The sequence below is a fragment of the Grampus griseus genome (assembly GCF_964374135.1).
Source record: "Grampus griseus genome assembly, chromosome: 10".
Classification (NCBI taxonomy): Eukaryota; Metazoa; Chordata; class Mammalia; order Artiodactyla; family Delphinidae; genus Grampus; species Grampus griseus.
In genome coordinates this window covers 24,107,168-24,124,490 of record NC_139004.1, presented here as the reverse complement: position 1 = coordinate 24,124,490, position 17,323 = coordinate 24,107,168, and the positions used below count along the sequence as shown (strand labels likewise).

The following is a 17,323-nucleotide window of genomic DNA, read 5'->3' as shown; positions in this document are numbered from 1 at the left end:
TATTTTATGATCTTCTTTTAACACTTGAGATTCTGAAATTTTAAAAATGATTTAAAAAATTTTTAATGTATCTAAGAATGAGTTTTTTTTCATTAATTTTGCTAAATATCTGAAAGTCCCCATTCCATGTAAAGAATTAGGTCTTTTATATCTGGAAAATTTTCCTTTACTTGTTTTCATAAATTTCCCCCTTCATTTCTCTGTATCCCTCTCTAGCTCTGTTACTTGATGTTGCCAGGTCTATTCTCTGTGTCTTATCTTTTCTACCATATATTACATTTCTTTGTCTTCTTTTTCAGGGAGAAAATTTCAAGGAGGTTTTCTTGATTTAATTTTTATATTACATAATAATAATTCTATTATTATAATTTTTATATTATTCTATTATTTTTTAAATCTTCCTATTACATTTTCCAATTTTTTAGCCCGTCATTATTACTTTTATAGAGGAAGTATCTTTTCACTAAGGATTCTAATTAGAAAGAATTGAAATAGCTTGCTTACTCTTACATAAACTTTCTCTACTAAACTGTAATAATTTTTGTTTTATTTTATTGTCATACTCTCTTTTTAAAAAGTAATTAATTTGGCTGCATCAGGTCTTAGTTGTGGCATGCGGGATCTTTCATTGTGGCGCACGGGGCTCTTCATTGCAGCGTGCAGATTTCTCTAGTTGTGGCAAATGGGCTCAGTAGTTGCAGCGTGCCCTGCAGCATGTGGGATCTTAGTTCTCCGACCAGGGATCGAACCCACGTTCCCTGCATTGGAAGGCAGATTCTTAACCACTGAATCACCAGGGAAGTTCCTCATACTCTCTTTCATACTGTTAGATTTCTCAAACATTTGCTCTGCCCTCTTTAACCTTGTCCTTCACTTACTGTAAACCATCTTGTTTCATCTCAGACATTTATGCAAGCCTTCTCTAAACACCAAATTATACTTGGTTCCTGTGCAATACTCTCTCACATTACCTTGTTCTTTTCCTTTATAAATTCTTCAGAGTTTGTACTTGGATGTTTGTGAAACTGTTTCATGTATGTATGCTTCCTCCTATTGGAATGTAAATTCTTCAAAGACAATAAATGTATCTGTTTTCACATTACTTTAATACACTCAGAATGTAGTATGGTATGTATCACAGCATCGCTTCTAAGTGACCATTTTTACATTATAGATTGAACTAGTAATTATATTTAATAAAGTTTGGGGTTTAGCCCAACCAATAATAAAGTGAGCATTACTTTGCTTTCTTTTGCTATTCTTTGTTGTATACACACTCTTTAGGGTTACATTTCTGAGAGGTTCTAAGGTGTAGAACAGGATTTGGATGCTCAGTGTTTCTTAACTGCAATACAAATAAGGAAAACCTTAAAAACCAAAATAACTTCAAACAGAATGCTTCTCTGCTTATTTTTTCTTTTGGCTTTCCTGGAATATCTAAAAAAAACCTTTGTATTATGGAACATTTCAACTATATACAGTAATAGGGAGAATAGTACCATGTATCAACAGTCCAGTTTTAAAAATGATCAGTTCATGGACAATTTTGTAAATCCACCCATTTAATATTATATGCATACTGGGTTATTTTAAAGATAATCTTAGACAATATATAATTTCATTGATAAATATTTTACTATGAAAATCTAAGATATAACAACTTTTTAGAAATATAACAGCAATGCCATTACCACACCTAAAATTATTTCTGATTGTCTCAATAATTTTTTTTGTTTGTTTGTTTGTTTTTCCGGTACGCAGGCCTCTCATTGTTGTGGCCTCTCCCATTGCGGAGCACAGGCTCCAGACATGCAGGCTCAGCGGCCATGGCTCACGGGCCCAGCCGCTCCGCGGCATGTGGGATCTTCCCAGACCGGGGCTCGAACCCACGTCCCCTGCATCAGCAGGCAGACTCTCAACCACTGCGCCACCAGGGAAGCCTCTGTCATAACTTTTAAAAGCTATATTAAGATGAGTACAGACTTATTTCTTGGTTTTTGTATTTCTGCTATAACAAATCTACACCATGGGAGAAGAGTATATATTATCTTCAATGATGCCTGAATTAGGGGGGTGGGTGACAGTGCCAAGAATGGGAACAGAAGGAAGAGAGAAATAATAATCTCAACTAAGATAACAACATATTATTAGTCTACACAGGTTGCTCTTGTGTTACTGGGCATGAAACGTGATCTGAGAAACGAAATTAAGGGGCCTAAAGCATAAGGGAACAAGGTCCTAGTCAGCCTTGAGATGAAAGACAGGAAAAGTTTCAATAAAAGGAGGATTCATTGCTTCCATGATGATACTGGATCAGGGTCACTAGGGATTAGGTAACTGGGTGGAATACACCAGTGATCCCATGGTATGTAACTATTGAGAACAGAAAAAAATCATCAGGTGGTCAGGGGGAGAATTCCTAGGTATATGTGAGCTTTAAGGGATAAGTCCCAGAGAAGACGTGAGAGGAGGAGTGTAAGAGGAGAGAAGCTATATGAAGATAGTTCTAGGTCACCTAGCATGTCCACTCTTCTGCTCTGGTAGACGGGCAGTGCACCTGCAACAGGACAGACATGAGACTGATGAGTCCTAGGGGCCTTCTGTGTAATCATCATGACCTTTCCCAGTTCTCCTCAACTTTTCAACCACATTTGAGTCCACAAACCTCTTCCCACTTTCTTTCCTCCTATACTGTCTCCAGTGCTGACAAATCTGAATCCTTACCTTCCCTTCTAGGGTGCAACTCACAAGGGCCCTTGGTGTCTGGAGGGACCACCTGAGCGCAGGCCTTGGATGATGAAGACAGTGCCCACCACGATGCCTACGAGGCCCACAGTCAACCCCAGGGCGCAGACCACAGTCTCTGTCAGCTCTGACATAGGGGTTGGAATCTCAGGTTCTGCAAAAGTGAAGTTGTAAAACTCAGAATACAGAGTGTTGGTTCATGTGCATGTGTTTGGGATGGGGCAGGAGGTGTGGTGTTCATTCTACAAAGACTCAGGGCAGCAGGCTTAGGGAAGGGAGGGAAGTATATCTTTAGAAACACTTGAAGTGTGGAAACAAGCTCTGGACCGTGTGATTTAGGGGCTAAAAGGCAGGACATTCTGTACTTGATAGAGAAGAGAAAGTATCAAAGGGGTGGAACTCATACATACCCCAGTGTTTCAGCAGTGGCTCCTCCAGGCCCCAGTGTTCCACTTTGCAGTCATAAACATCATCATCAGAAGGCAGGAAGGTGAGATAACTGATCTTGAGGAAGGAAAGATCATTCTTCGTGAGGAAGCTGATCTCAGAAACACCCTCTCTGACTGTGTGTCCGTTCCTCAACCATGTGATGTTGATCACAGGAGGATAGATGTTGTCCACAAGACAGATGAGGGTGTTGGGTTGACGCAGCAACACAGGGAACTTAGAAAACACAGTCACCTCAGGAACCTCTGTGGTGAGAAAACAGCACTGATGTGAAATGAGGATAGCTCTGCCCTGAGGTTCTGCATTGCATCCTGGAGGAGCCCTCCCACCAACATTTCCCAGTCTGACAGTGGAAGAGCTCTTGTTTCCCTTTTGCTTGGGAGATGCTATTCACTGCCTCTGCTTTATCCCCATGTTCTCTGTGGGCATGCTTGTTAAGGAGGGAGGTCTGTGGGATTCAAGGGATATGTTATGGGAGTAGGGATCCTTATATTACATGGAAATATGTGATCTTTGAGAAGAGGGAGGATGAGGGTCCAGTAATTACTATGAGAAAATCTGGGGACTCCTTGGAAAGGAGAGAGTTTTATAGAGTGGTGAAGGGTATCTCTCCTTAGGGAACAAGAGAGTGAGGCCTGGTATGAAACAATAGTTTCAGTAAAGAGAGGCAGAATGGTGGACACCTACCATTGGTAACAGGGGTAAAGTTGGAGCGTTTAATCAGGATATCCAAGTTATGTTTCGCCACAGCTATGTTTCTCAGGGCACCCTGTGGGTCAAAACTTGCGAATTCGCTAAACACAGGCAGCCGCCAGACAGTCTCCTTCTTCTCCAGGTCCACATAAAACTGCTCATCTCCATCAAATTCTTGGGTGTACTGGCCAGAGGGCCCAAAAGACTGGTAGATAGTTGTGCCATAGGATGCAACGTGGTCAGCTGATAAGTGAAGGTGAGGGGCAGGAAGGTGCAAAACAGAGGGAGAGGAAAGAACCATGTTAAACAAAGTTACAGAAGAAACAACTCTCAAACATTGTAGTCTTCACCTCTGGCACAGTCTCAAAGCAAAATTCCCAGCACCTGTTTCCTTCGCCCTCAGTGTTGGTAGCTGTCCTGTTAGAATCCAGTCTGTCTTTCCACTATAACATATGCTCAGAAGGGTGGCCTTTTCACAGGCCCTGTTTACTGCTATTTCCTGCATGTCCAGCTCAGTACCTGGCACATTGTAGGCTTGTGATAAATATCATAATGGAGAGAAAGAAGAAAGAAGGGAATGAATGAATGATCATGGTGTTAGTTTACTTCCCTTTGCTTCATAAGTTTTCTTTCTCACTTACTTCTTTCATCAGTTAATAACACATTCATTATGGTTCCTCTCCCTTCAGGACTGGCTCAGAGCAGAACGTTTTCTATACAAGATTCATTTCTTATTGATTGATTGATTGATTGTGGTACGCAGGCCTCTCACTGTTGTGGCCTCTCCCGTTGCGGAGCACAGGCTCCGGACGCGCAGGCTCAGCGGCCATGGCTCACGGGCTCAGCCGCTCCGCGGCACGTGGGATCTTCCCAGACCGGGGCACGAACCTGTGTCCCCTGCATCAGCAGGCAGACTCTCAACCACTGCGTCACCAGGGAAGCCCCATCTTATTTTTTTTAAACCAAGGAAAAGCACACGGAATCTTATTATTTTAAAAGAGTTTCCTCTAACTGTTACAGGGTGTAAGAACGAGTATGACAAGGACAGTGACAGTATTACAAAACATATAAAGAATAAACAATGGTTTTAAGTTGTCTGTTTTGTTAACAGTAGTGATCCTTAAAGGAGAGCGCTTGATTGCTTCTGAAGTAAGAAATGGAAGTTTTATTTTGGATTTCTGTTACTTCCCACCCCTATTTTTTGCTTTAAGGAGGTTACTAAACTTCTTTTTCTGACTCAACACGTATTTGTTGAGGACTCAAGGTACTGTGCTGCCGTTTTCTTCAAATGGACAATATACTTTTCTGAGGATGCCAAAGCAGAATGGCAACCGGTTCAGTTGGACTCTACTCAAGTAAGCCTGACTGGACAATTTTGTCCAGACACATACAAGCCTTTTATCATTTTCTCTTTCCTTCCTTCCTCAATTACTGAGCATCAACAGGGTTTCAGACATTGTGGGAGGCAAAGAGTAAAATATCAATCAGGCATGGTCTCTGCCAACAAGGAGAATATTGATTAACGGGAGAGTCAGGTGAGTAAAGGAGCAAGTACAGTGTTCTGTGCTGAATTCTGGTATGGATGTATCCAACATCCTCATCTGACCTTAGCTATTAATCAAACCAAATGACATTATCCTTTCATGTTCCTTGGTCTTTGCAGGGTCTGTTTTTTTTTTTTCCCCCTGAAATGAAATTATCTGTTAGGATTTCCTGGACACCTCCAGTTCATTCTTTTTTAAAAATTTATTTATTTAATTAATTTATTTATTTTTGGCTGTGTTGGGTCTTTGTTGCTGCGTGCGGGCTTTCTCTAGGTGCATCCAGTGGGGGCTACTCTTCGTTGAGGTGATCAGGTTTCTCATTGTGGTGGCTTCTCTTGTTGTGGAGCACATGCTCTAGATGCGTGGGCTTCAGTAGTTGTGGCTTGTGGGCTCTAGAGTGCAGGCTCAGTAGTTGTGGTGCACGGGCTTAGTTGCTCCACGGCATGTGGAATCTTCCTGGACCAGGGATCGAACCCATGTCCCCTGAATTGGCAGGTGGATTCTTAACCACTGTGCCACCAGGGAAGCCCCAGTTCATTCTTGAAGTTTCTGCTTAGTTACCAACTTTTTAGCTAAGTTCTCTCATTACACATATTTTTGCTCACATTATAACCTCCAACCTCTCCATCCCAGTGTCCTGCTTTCAAGTCAATGTATTCCTCATCATTACCCAGCATGACCCCTTGGTTGATCACTTAAAAGGCCTTCCAATGTAGCCTCCTTATCCCTGTAGTGAATATTCTTGACTCCTTTTCAACCATGGATGTATGCAATTATTCTCTTCATCGGCTACTTGTCCTGAGTTGCCAGCACTGAAGAGCATCGCACTGCTGTGCCAACTGGAACCAATTCACTTTTACAGCTTCAGCCTCAGCTGCATCCATTGCCCTGCTCAGCAATACTCCTTCTGTTTTTCTGCACCATTTTCTTAGCATTACTAATCTTAGTACACTCCATGGGGCAGATAGCATGTCTTTTCATTTTTGCATCCCCCAAACTTAGCTTGCTGCGTGTTCAAGAATGAGTACAAAATGTCAATTACTATTCTTGAGGATCACAGAGACTTTGGGGAAGACTGACAAGCACAGAGGTAGCAGAATTATATGACAATCAGAATCAGCAGTGACCAGGGCTGCAGTATGATTGTGAGCCCTAAGCGCTGTTGCATAAGCAAGCTTTCCTCCATAAAAATATTAAAAGTCATATTTTATGGCCATACTGGTATAAAGACAAATATAATCTAGGCTAAACTAAAAATTAAAACATTTTCTTCTACCCTAAAAGTTCATTTTTTTTCTAATTAAAATAATAAAATATTTTCATGGAGCCCTATAAGCACTGCAGGCCCTTGGCCTGTGTCCCCTGTGCCCAATGAGGAAGTCGAGCCTGACCAGGACACTCTAGTGTGACGCTGAAGAAACAAAATTTAGAAGTGCTCTGGAGAAGTACGTGAAACTTCCACTACCACACACAATTAGAATGGGAGCATTCATGGTTAGCAACGTTGCTGAAGGTTAGAGTAACCCTCCATTTCACTTCCCTTTTGAACTACCTGGCCTTTCTACTTCGGTTTTTACAAACTCACTCAATGTCTATAAAAGATGTGGGCCAGGGATGGATCCTGGAAGGAAAGGAAGACGAAGGAATGTAAGAAAAGAGGGTGGAAGGAGGGGGACAGCAAAGGCAGAGGGGCCTAAGGGACCAAATAAATAATCTGTGCTTGCCCATTCTTCTTGAAGGACTTCCTTAGATGGGGCAAAGAACTGGTAATTTGGGCTAACAATTTGAAAACCATATAATTTGATTCATCAAGTTTCTTATCATAAAGTTCTCAATTTTAAAATAAAAATAAGGAAATTTCTTACTTTGTTAAAGAAAATAAAGCAAAGCTACACTTGTAACGGTAAAACTAAAAAAATAAGAATAATCTTTGACATTTGTGTGTCTTAATCACTTAGAAAGCATTTCTACGCACGTCTTTTACTTGGTTATTTGTGAGGTGACATGTATGAGGTAACTGAGGTTAAGTGAGGACCCTGTGGTAAAACGCCTTGTGTAAAGGCATTCTGCTGGGCTTGCTTACCCTCTCCCCACCTGTGCGAGATGACAGCATGAAAATGTATGTAGATCTGAGACTGAAAAGGTCACCCTTCTTTGTATCTACACAGTATACAGAATTCATGGAACTGTTTACCCCAAGATACACTTAGGAGAAATATACAAAAAGCGTCAAAATTTACTCAGAGAAATTTAGGAGCAATAGTTCATAAAATTTTAGTAACAAAATATCCACTTATGGAAACGTTTCTAATCTTTGAGGCAATAATGAATGAATGCCCTAGAGCCCTCCAGGACATATTCACTGGATCCAATATCAGAAACAGAATAGTGTCCTTGGTGAGCTCTGCAACAGCACAAGTAGCAAAGAGAGTGGGTCTGGACTCTGGTTTCCTGCAGGAGGAATGACTCTAAGTTTTAGATTTGCTTAATATTGAGAACGCTTTGAGGAGTTGCTATTGTTTCTAGGCCAAACTCTATCTTTTTTCCCCTTCAATTCCCTGTTCCCCAACTCTAGTCCCCACATCCCTCAACAATGCACTCACCCACAATGTCTTCACCTCCACAGGGGCTCATCATGATGGTCAGGGTGAGGGTCCCCAGAATCAGAGCTCTGTTCAGGACCATCCTACTTTAAGGTGGTCTCAGCAGTTGCTGTTCTGAGTTGCAGAGCAATGATGAGGGCTGAGCTGAGAAGGAACTCTGTAGACACCCAAACCACACTCTGTAGACACCCCAACCACACTTGGCCAATCAGAAAAATCCCCTATGATGACACCTCAGTTGCCAGATGAAGACTTTGTACCAAGAGGCCTCGAAGGGGCTGGGAAATCCCTTGGTTCTGAGGCGGCCTCCACTCAGAGTGGACCTGAGGGAATTTTCTATGAAAGGAGGGAGGGTATTAAATCAGAGTCTTCTCACATATGTGTATGCCTGCTGGTGACAAGAGGGCTGGGAATTTCTGAGCAGCCTCGTGGACAGATGAAGTCATCACTAATATGGTGTCCAACAGGATATTCTGGGCTATAACTTCCAGGGTCTCTCCCCTGAGTTCGTCCCCCTCCCTGGCAGGCCCCACCTCCTCCCATTTCTCTTGCCTCCTTATGTGGGTTAACTGTCTTTCTCTTTGTTTCCATAGTGCATATGGAATTCTCTAAATATTGAGTTGATCCAAGTGATTTCTGCTGGTGATAGCCAAGGAATACCTTTGCCTTTTCTACTTAGAGGAATCCAGTTGAGTAAATTATTCTTTTCGTACTCTCAAAAGCTTTTATTACCCAGGGCAATAAAAGTACTTGTAATGTCGTGTAATGCTGCCTAAAGTAACTGCATGATCTTTCATTTGAATTTTTTCCCTGTCTTGAGTATTCTTTATGCTCTATATTTTGGTGAACCTATCTACTTTTAAAGGAATTTGGAGAGCATTGATTACATTAAAGAAAGCTCTGGCTGGCATGCTGTATAATTTTTTTAAACTTAAGAATGTCAAGTCAAATATTGAGGGTAGAATTCAGGGAATTGTTCTGACTTAGAAAATGTTCTTCCTTTAATCTACTGGATATTTTAATATTCTTTATCCTGCCACATTAAAATCCCAGGTATTTGTGAGGGACTAAGGACTGAGCTAAAGTGAAAGACAATTTTTAGAGGGGAACTTATTTTTTCAGAAGAATTGATTTTCTGTGTGTTATGGAAACCACAGGTTAATGGGGTTCCATTTAGAATCAATCCCCCTGTCCCTGTTAGATGGCCCCCAGTTTCTCAGCACTGTCTTTCCTCACAGTGACAAAGACTATAAAGAAGAGTGAGACAGAAAAAGCCCTGGCATCTGGGAGCTGCCTGCGACTATTAATTAGGCCTTGGTGTTGCCAGGAGCTGGCCTGTGACTCATAGCTAGGTTTTGGTGTTTTCTTGCTGAACATAAGCAACGTCGTATAGCAACAGCATCAGACAGCCATTCTGTGACCATCAGCCTTTCTGCTTTGACTATCAAAGCAGAAAACAAGGCCACTCAGAAATCATGTCTCAACACAGACAAAACATGAACTGTGTCCAAATCACAAAAATGACCAAGCGTACTTCTCCCCTAGATAATATGAATGACCTCTGCTTCTTTCCTAATTACAGCTTTAGCTCCAGTATAATCTTCCTTCCTCCTAGGGAAGATTTATTAAGATGCCTGATTACAGAATTACCCCACTTCACCACCCACTTCTTGACAGAATCCAATTAAGAACAAAGTCTCTGTTTCTTAAATCCTCCTCAAGATCACCTAACACAAGCCCAAATCCTATAATAGTTTAAGGGTCTGTTTCATGTGTTGCCTAGGCTATGGTCCTCAGTTATTCACTCAAACATTAACCTACGTGTTGCTCTGAACTTATCTTATAGATGTGATTAAGGTCCAAAATCAGTTGACATTATGTAAGAGAGATTATTCTAGATAATCTAGGTGAGGCTGGACGAATCAGGTGCAAAGTCTCAAGAGCAGACCTGAGGTTTCCCCTAGGGGAAGAGATTTCACTGTGGGCTCCAGCTTCAGCCTGTGCTGAAATTTCCAGCCTGCCTTTCCTGACAATAGCTCTCCCTATGGGTCTTGGACTTGCCTAGCCTACCCCACAACTGTGTAAACTAATTCTTTGCAGTGAATCTCTTAAGAGATCTCACCAACAGGTTCTGCTTCTTTGGTTCCAACATCTTCATATTGAGATGCCCATGATTCCCCATGGTGAGTTTATGAACAATACAACCAACTTGTTCATCCATGGATGTGCTTCCGATGATCCTTGGCTGAAGACGTTAACAGCACTTCATTAGATTATTGTGAGGAACGTAGACATACTGCACCTGGAATGAAAAATTCCCACAGCTCTTTATACTTGTAATAAATTAATATCATCCCCATTTTACAAGAAGAACATCAAATTTCAGAAAGGTGAAAGGATTTGCCCAAAGTCACACAGCTGGTGAGTGCAGAGCTGAAATGTGACAAGGGCAAGCCACAAGTCCCTGTGAGGGAGGGAGGGGGTCTCCTGCGTGGATTCAGAATACAGCGTCCTGATATAATTAGGATAAATATTTGACCCTACAGGTGGCCTTATCATTCTTTCTAGTCTCTCCCATTATGGACCAAGAGAAATTTTGAGGTTCTACTTGAGATGTGCTCCTTTTACCATGCAGCATCCTCCTTTCTATGCAGAAATAACATGTTTCTATGCTTTTTTTCTGGATCCAGACTTACCTGCTTTATATCTTAAATATATCACTTACAGTTTGGCAAATGGTCGAAACTTTTCCTGACGGTGCTTCAGAATTTCACCTACTAATATTACAGTTAAAAGAATTCAACTCAAATTAGGAAGTTAGGATGTTAAACACTCAGGATCAGAACTGTATCTTAGATGGGAAGTTGAAGACCAGTCTCAGATTTCACATCCAGTGGGATGCAGGGGAATTCCAAGCAGGCAATGTTACTAGCTAAGAGATAGAAGATGAGCTTTTCTGTCCTTAACTTGACTTTGTGTCCCTCCTTTTCCTGCAATCACACAATGAACCTTGTTCTAGTTGCTTCTGTCTTCAGGTCATAATTTTAACATAAAGTAAAATTATTAGTGAATTAAACTCAGAGGAATGGTGTACAACTTTGACAAAACCCAATTTGTTACCTTTGTCTAAAAGGAAAATAAAAGACCCTTTTCATAAATTAATGGTGGAAATGAAATTTGCAGTTTAAAATATTAATTTAGACCAAAAATTTTCTATTTTTTTAACATCTTTATTGGAATGTAATTGCTTTACAATGTTATGTTAGATTCTGCTGTATAACAAAGTGAATCAGCTATATGTATACATATATCCCCATATCCCCTCCATCTTGCGTCTCCCTCCCACCCTGTCTATCCCACCCCTCTAGGTGGTCACAAAACACCGAGCTGATCTCCCTGTGTTATGCGGCTGCTTCCCACTAGCTATCTATTTTACATTTGGTAGTGTATATATGTCCATGCCACTCCCGCACTTCATCCCAGCTTACCCTTCCCCCTCCCCGTGTCCTCAAGTCCATTCTCTACATCTGTGTCTTCATTCCTGTCCTGCCCCTGGGTTCATCAGAACCTCTTTTTTTAAAGATTCCATATATATGTGTTAGCATACGGTATTTGTTTTCTCTTTGTGACTTACTTCACTCTGAATGACAGACTCTAGGTCCATCCACCTCACTGCAAATAACTCAGTTTCGTTTCTTTTATGGTTGAGCAATATTCCATTGTATATATGTGCCACATCTTCTTTATCCATTCATCTGTTGATGGACACTTAGGTTGCTTCCATCTCCGGGCTATTGTAAATAGAGCTGCAATGAACATTTTGGTACATGACTCTTTTTGAATTACAGTTTTCTCAGGGTATATGCCCAGTAGTGGGATTGCTGGGTCGTATGGTAGTTCTATTTTTTGATTTTTAAGGAAACTGCATACTGTTCTCCATAGTGGCTGTATCAATTTACATTCCCACCAACAGTGCAAGAGGGTTCCCTTTTCTCCACACCTTCTCCAGCATTTATTGTTTGTAGATTTTTTTGATGATATCCATTCTGACCAATGTGAGGTGATACCTCACTGCAGTTTTGATTTGCATTTCTCTAATGATTAGTGATGTTGAGCATCCTTTCATGTGTTTGTTGGCAATCTGTATGTCTTCTTTGGAGAAATGTCTCTTTAGGTCTTCTGCCCATTTTTGGATTGCGTTGTTTGTTTTTTTAATATTGAGCTACATGAACTGCTTGTAAATTTTGGAGATTAATCCTTGGTCAGTTGCTTCATTTGCAAATATTTTCTCCCATTCTGAGGGTTGTCTTTTGGTCTTGTTTATGGTTTCCTTTGCTGTGCAAAAGCTTTGAAGTTTCATTAGGTCCCATTTGTTTATTTTTGTTTTTATTTCCATTTCTCTAGGAGGTGGGTCAAAAGGGATCTTGCTGTGATTTATGTCACTGAGTGTTCTGCCTATGTTTTCCTCTAAGAGTTTTATAGTGTCTGGCCTTACATTTAGGCCTTTAATCCATTTTGAGTTTATTTTTGTGTATGTTGTTAGGGAGTGTTCTAATTTCATTCTTTTACATGTAGCTATCCAGTTTTCCCAGAACCACTTATTGAAGAGGTTGTCTTTTCTCTGTTGCATATTCTTGCCTCCTTTATCAAAAATTAGGTGACCACATGTGAGTGGGGTAATCTCTGGGCTTTCTGTCCTGTTCCATTGATCTATATTTCTGTTTTTTTGCCAGTACCATACTGTCTTGATTACTCTAGCTTTGTAGTACAGTCTGAAGTCAGGGAGCCTGATTCCTCAAGCTCCGTTTTTCTTTCTCAAGATTGCTTTGGCTATTCGAGGTCTTTTGTGTTTCCATACAAATTGTGAAATTTTTTGTTCTAGTTCTGTGAAAAATGCCATTGGTTGTTTGATAGGGATTGCATTGAATCTGTACATTGCTTTGGGTAGTAGAGTCATTTTCACAATGTTGATTCTTCCAAACCAAGAATATGGTATCTCTCTCCATCTGTTTGTATCATCTTTAATTTCTTTCTTCAGTGTCTTATAATTTTCTGCATACAGGTCTTTTGTCTTCTTAGGTAGGTTTATTCCTCGGTATTTTATTCTTTTTGTTGCAATGGTGAATGGGATTATTTCCTTAATTTCTCTTTCAGATTTTTCGTCATTAGTGTATAGGAATGCAAACAATTTCTGTGCATTAATTTTGTATCCTGCTACTTTACCAAGTTCATTGATTAGCTCTAGTAGTTTTCTGGTAGCATCTTTAGGAATCTCTATGTATAGTATCATGTCATCTGCAAACAGTGACAGTTTTACTACTTCTTTTCCGATTTGGATTACTTTTATTTCTTTTTATTCTCTGATTGCTGTGGCTAAAACTTCCAAAACTATATTGAAATGGTTTCAGTTTTTCACCATTGACAATGATGTTGGCTGTGGGTTTGTCATATATGACCTTTATTATGTTGAGGTAGGTTCCGTCTATGCCTACTTTTGGGAGAGTTTTTATCATAATTGTGTGTTGATTTTATCAAAAGCTTTTTCTGCATCTATTGAGATTATCATATAGTTTTTATCCTTCAGTTTGTTAATATGGTGTATCACAGTAATTGATTTGCATATATTGAAGAATTCTTGCATTCCTGGGATAAACCCCACTTGATCATGATCTATGATCCTTTTAATGTGCTGTTGGATTCTGTTTGCTAGTATTTTGTTGAGGATTTTTGCATCTATTTGTTCATCAGAGATATTGGCCTGTAGTTTTCTTTTTTTGTGACATCTTTGTCTGGTTTTGGTATCAGGGTGATGGTAGCCTCGTAGAATGAGTTTGGGAGTGTTCCTCCCTCTGCTATGTTTTGGAAGAGTTTGAGAAGTATAGGTGTTAGTTTTTCTCTAAATGTTTGGTAGATTCACCTGTGAAGACATCTGGTCCTGGGCTTTTGTTTGTTGGAGGATTTTTAATCACAGTTTCAATTTCAGTGCTTGTGATTGGGTCTGTTTATATTTCCTATTTCTTCCTGGTTCAGTCTTGGAAGGTTGTGCTTTTCTAAGAATTTGTCCATTTCTTCCAGGTTGTGCATTGGCATTTAGCTGCTTGTAGTAACCTCTCATGATCCTTTGTATTTCTGCAGTGTCAGTTTTTACTTCTCCTTTTTCATTTCTAATTCTGTTGATTTGAGTCTTCTCCCTTTTTTCCTTGATGAGTCTGGCTAATGGTTTATCAATTTTGTTTATCTTCTCAGAGAACCAGCTTTTAGATTTATTGATCTTTGCTAGTGTTTCCTTCATTTCCTTTTCATTTATTTCTGATCTGATTTTTATGATTTCTTTTCTTCTGCTAACTTTGGGGTTATTTTGTTCTTCTTTCTCTAATTGATTTAGTTGTAAGGTTAGGTTGCTTATTTGAGATTTTTCTTATTTCTTGAGGTTGGATTGTATTGCTATAAACTTCCCTCTTAGAACTGCTTTTGCTGTATCCCATAGGTTTTGGGTCATCATGTTTTCATTGTCATTTGTTTCTAGGTAGTTTTTGATTTCCTCTTTGATTCCTTCAGTGATCTCTTGGTTATTTGGTAGTGTATTGACTAGCCACCACATGTTCGTATTTTTTACAGTTTTTTTCCTGTAATTGATATCTAGTCTCATAGAACTGTGGTCGGTAAAGATACTTGATACGATTTCAGTTTTCTTAAATTTACCAAGGCTTGATTTGTGACCCAAGATATGATCTATCCTGGAGAATGTTCCATGAGCACTCGTGAAGAAAGTGTATATTGTTGTTTTTGGATGGAATGTCCTATAAATATCAATTAAGTCCATCTTGTTTAATGTGTTATTTAAAGCTTGTGTTTCCTTATTTATTTTCATTTTGGATGATCTGTCCATTGGCGAAAGTGGGGTGATAAAGTCCACTACTCTTATTGTGTTACTGTCAATTTCCCCTTTTATGGTTTTAACATTTGTCTTATGTACTGAGGTTCTCCTATGTTAGGTGCATAAATATTTACAACTGTTATATCTTCTTTTGGATTGATCCATTGATCATTATGTAGTGTCCTTCTTTGTCTCTTGTAATAGTGTTTATTCTAAAGTCTATTTTGTCTGATATGAGAATTGCTACTCCAGCTTTCTTTTGATTTCCATTTGCAGGGAATATCTTTTTCCATCTCCTCACTTCCAGTCTGTATGTGTCCCTAGGTCTGAAGTGGGTCTCTTGTAGACAGCATATATACGGGTCTTGATTTTGTATCCATTCAGCCAGTCTATGTCATTTTTTTTACAAATATATATTTTTTAACATCTTTATTGGAGTATAATTGCTTTACAATGGTGTGTTTGTTTCTGCTTCATAACAAAGTGAATCAGCTATATATATACATATATCCCCATATCTCCTCTCTCTTGCATCTCCCTCCCACCCTCCGTATCCCACCCCTCTAGGTGGTCACAAAGCACTGAGCTGATCTCCCTGTGCTATGCAACTGCTTCCCACTAGCTATCTATTTTACATTTGTTAGTATATATAAATCCATGCCACTCTCTCACTTCATCCCAGCTTACCCTTCCCCCTCCGCATGTCCTCAAGTCCATTCTCTACGTCTACGTCTTTATTCCTGTCCTGCCCCTAGGTTCTTTAGAACCATTTTTTTTTTGATTCCATATATATATGTGTGTGTTAGTATACAGTATTTATTTTTCTCTTTTTGACTTACTTCACTCTGTATGACAGTCTTTGTCTTTTGGTTGGAGCATTTAATCCATTTACATTTAAGGTAGTTATTGATATGTATGTTCCTAATACCATTTTCTTAATTGTTTTGGGTTGGTTTTTGTAGGTCTTTTTCTTCTCTTGTGTTTCCTGCCTAGAGAAGTTCCTTTAGCATTTGTTGGAAAGCTCGTTTGGTGATGCTGAATTCTCTTAACTTTTCCCTGTCTGTAAAAGTTTAATTTCTCCATTGAATCTGAATGAGATCCTTGCTGGGTAGAGTAATCGTGGTTGTAGGTTTTTCCCTTTCATCACTTTAAGTATGTCCTGCCACTCCCTTCTGGCTTGCAGAGTTTCTGCTGAAAAAAACAGCTGTTAACCTTATGGGGATTCCCTTGTATGTTATTTGTTGCTCTTCCCTTGCTGCTTTTTATATTTTTTCTTTGTATTTAATATTTGATAGTTTGATTAATATGTGTCTTGGCATGTTTCTCTTTGGATTTATCCTGTATGGGACTCTCTGCACTTCCTGGACTTGATCAACCGTTTCCTTTCCCCTGTTAGGGAAGTTTCAACTATAATCTCTTCCAATATTTTCTCAGATCCTTTCTTTTTCTCTTCTTCTTCTGGGACCCCTATGATTCAAATGTTGGTGCATTTAATGTTGTCACAGATGTTTCTGAGACTGTCCTCAATTCTTTTTTTTTTTTTTTTTTGTGGTACGCTGGCCTCTCACTGTTGTGGCCTTTCCCGTTGCAGTTGCAGAGCACAGGCTCCAGACGCGCAGGCCCAGCGGCCACGGCTCACGGGCCCAGCCGCTCCGCGGCACGTGGGATCTTCCCGGACTGGGGCACGAACCCGTGTCCCCTGCATCGGCAGGCGGACTCTCAACCACTGCGCCACCAGGGAAGCCCTGTCCTCAATTCTTTTCACTATTTTTTCTTTATTCTGCTCTACGGTAGTTATTTCCACTATTTTATCTTCCAGGTCCCTTATCCGTTCTTCTGCCTCAGTTATTCTGCTATTGATTCCTTCTAGAGAATTTTTAATTTCATTTATTGTGTTGTTCATCATTGTTTGTTTGCTTTTTAGTTCTTCTAGGTCCTTGTTTAACATTTCTTGTGTTTTCTCCATTCTATTTCCAAGATTTTGGATCATCTTTACTATCATTACTCGGAATTCTTTTTCAGGTAGACTGCCTATTTCCTCATTTGTTTGGTCTGGTGGGGTTTTACCTTATTTCATCTGCTGCATATTTCTCTGTCTTCTCATTTTGTTATACTTACTGTGTTTGGGGTCTGCTTTTCTCAGTCTGCAGGTTCATAGTTCCCGTTGTTTTTTGTGTCTGCCTCCAGTGGGTGAGGTTGGTTTAGTGGCTTGTGTAGGCTTCCTGGTGGAGGAGACTGGTGCCTGTGTTCTGGTTTGTGGATCTTGTCTTTCTGGTGGGCAGGGCCATGTCTGGTGGTGTGTTTTGGGGTGTCTGTGAACTTAGTATGAGGTTAGGCAGCCTCTCTGCTAATGGATTGGGTTGTGTTCCTGTCTTGCTAGTTGTTTGGCATGGGACGTCCAGCACTGAAGCTTG

The 17,323-nt window shown here is 40.0% G+C and overlaps 1 protein-coding gene across 2 annotated transcripts; it reads right to left on the bottom strand.

Moving 5' to 3' along the window:
* Positions 1–539: 539 nt before the first annotated feature.
* LOC309829144 (SLA class II histocompatibility antigen, DQ haplotype D alpha chain-like) lies at positions 540–8,172 on the bottom strand. 2 transcript variants are annotated; one of them, XM_082664845.1, is made up of 5 exons: positions 8,033–8,172; positions 3,880–4,128; positions 3,156–3,437; positions 2,725–2,899; positions 540–758 (listed from the first exon to the last, which is right to left on the bottom strand). In XM_082664845.1, the coding sequence occupies exons 1-4, from the start codon at positions 8,112–8,114 to the stop codon at positions 2,745–2,747; spliced, it is 768 nt and encodes a 255-aa protein (XP_082520971.1). In that variant the 5' UTR covers positions 8,115–8,172; the 3' UTR covers positions 540–758; positions 2,725–2,744. The 2 variants fall into 2 exon arrangements, with proteins under 2 accessions (XP_082520971.1, XP_082520970.1); XM_082664844.1 differs by lacking the exon at positions 540–758 and adding an exon at positions 1,088–2,557.
* Between the last annotated feature and the right edge of the window lie 9,151 nt (positions 8,173–17,323).

What these genes read in the sequence shown, in the direction of transcription:
- LOC309829144 (XM_082664845.1), bottom strand. Translation starts at nt 8,114, where the DNA reads ATGGTCCTGAACAGAGCTCTGATTCTGGGGACCCTCACCCTGACCATC. An exon ending in CTTTACCCCTGTTACCAATG is followed by an intron (nt 3,438 to 3,879) that starts GTAGGTGTCCAC and finishes TTCTCACCACAG; the next exon opens with AGGTTCCTGAGGTGACTGTG. An exon ending in GCCACTGCTGAAACACTGGG is followed by an intron (nt 2,900 to 3,155) that starts GTATGTATGAGT and finishes TCACTTTTGCAG; the next exon opens with AACCTGAGATTCCAACCCCT.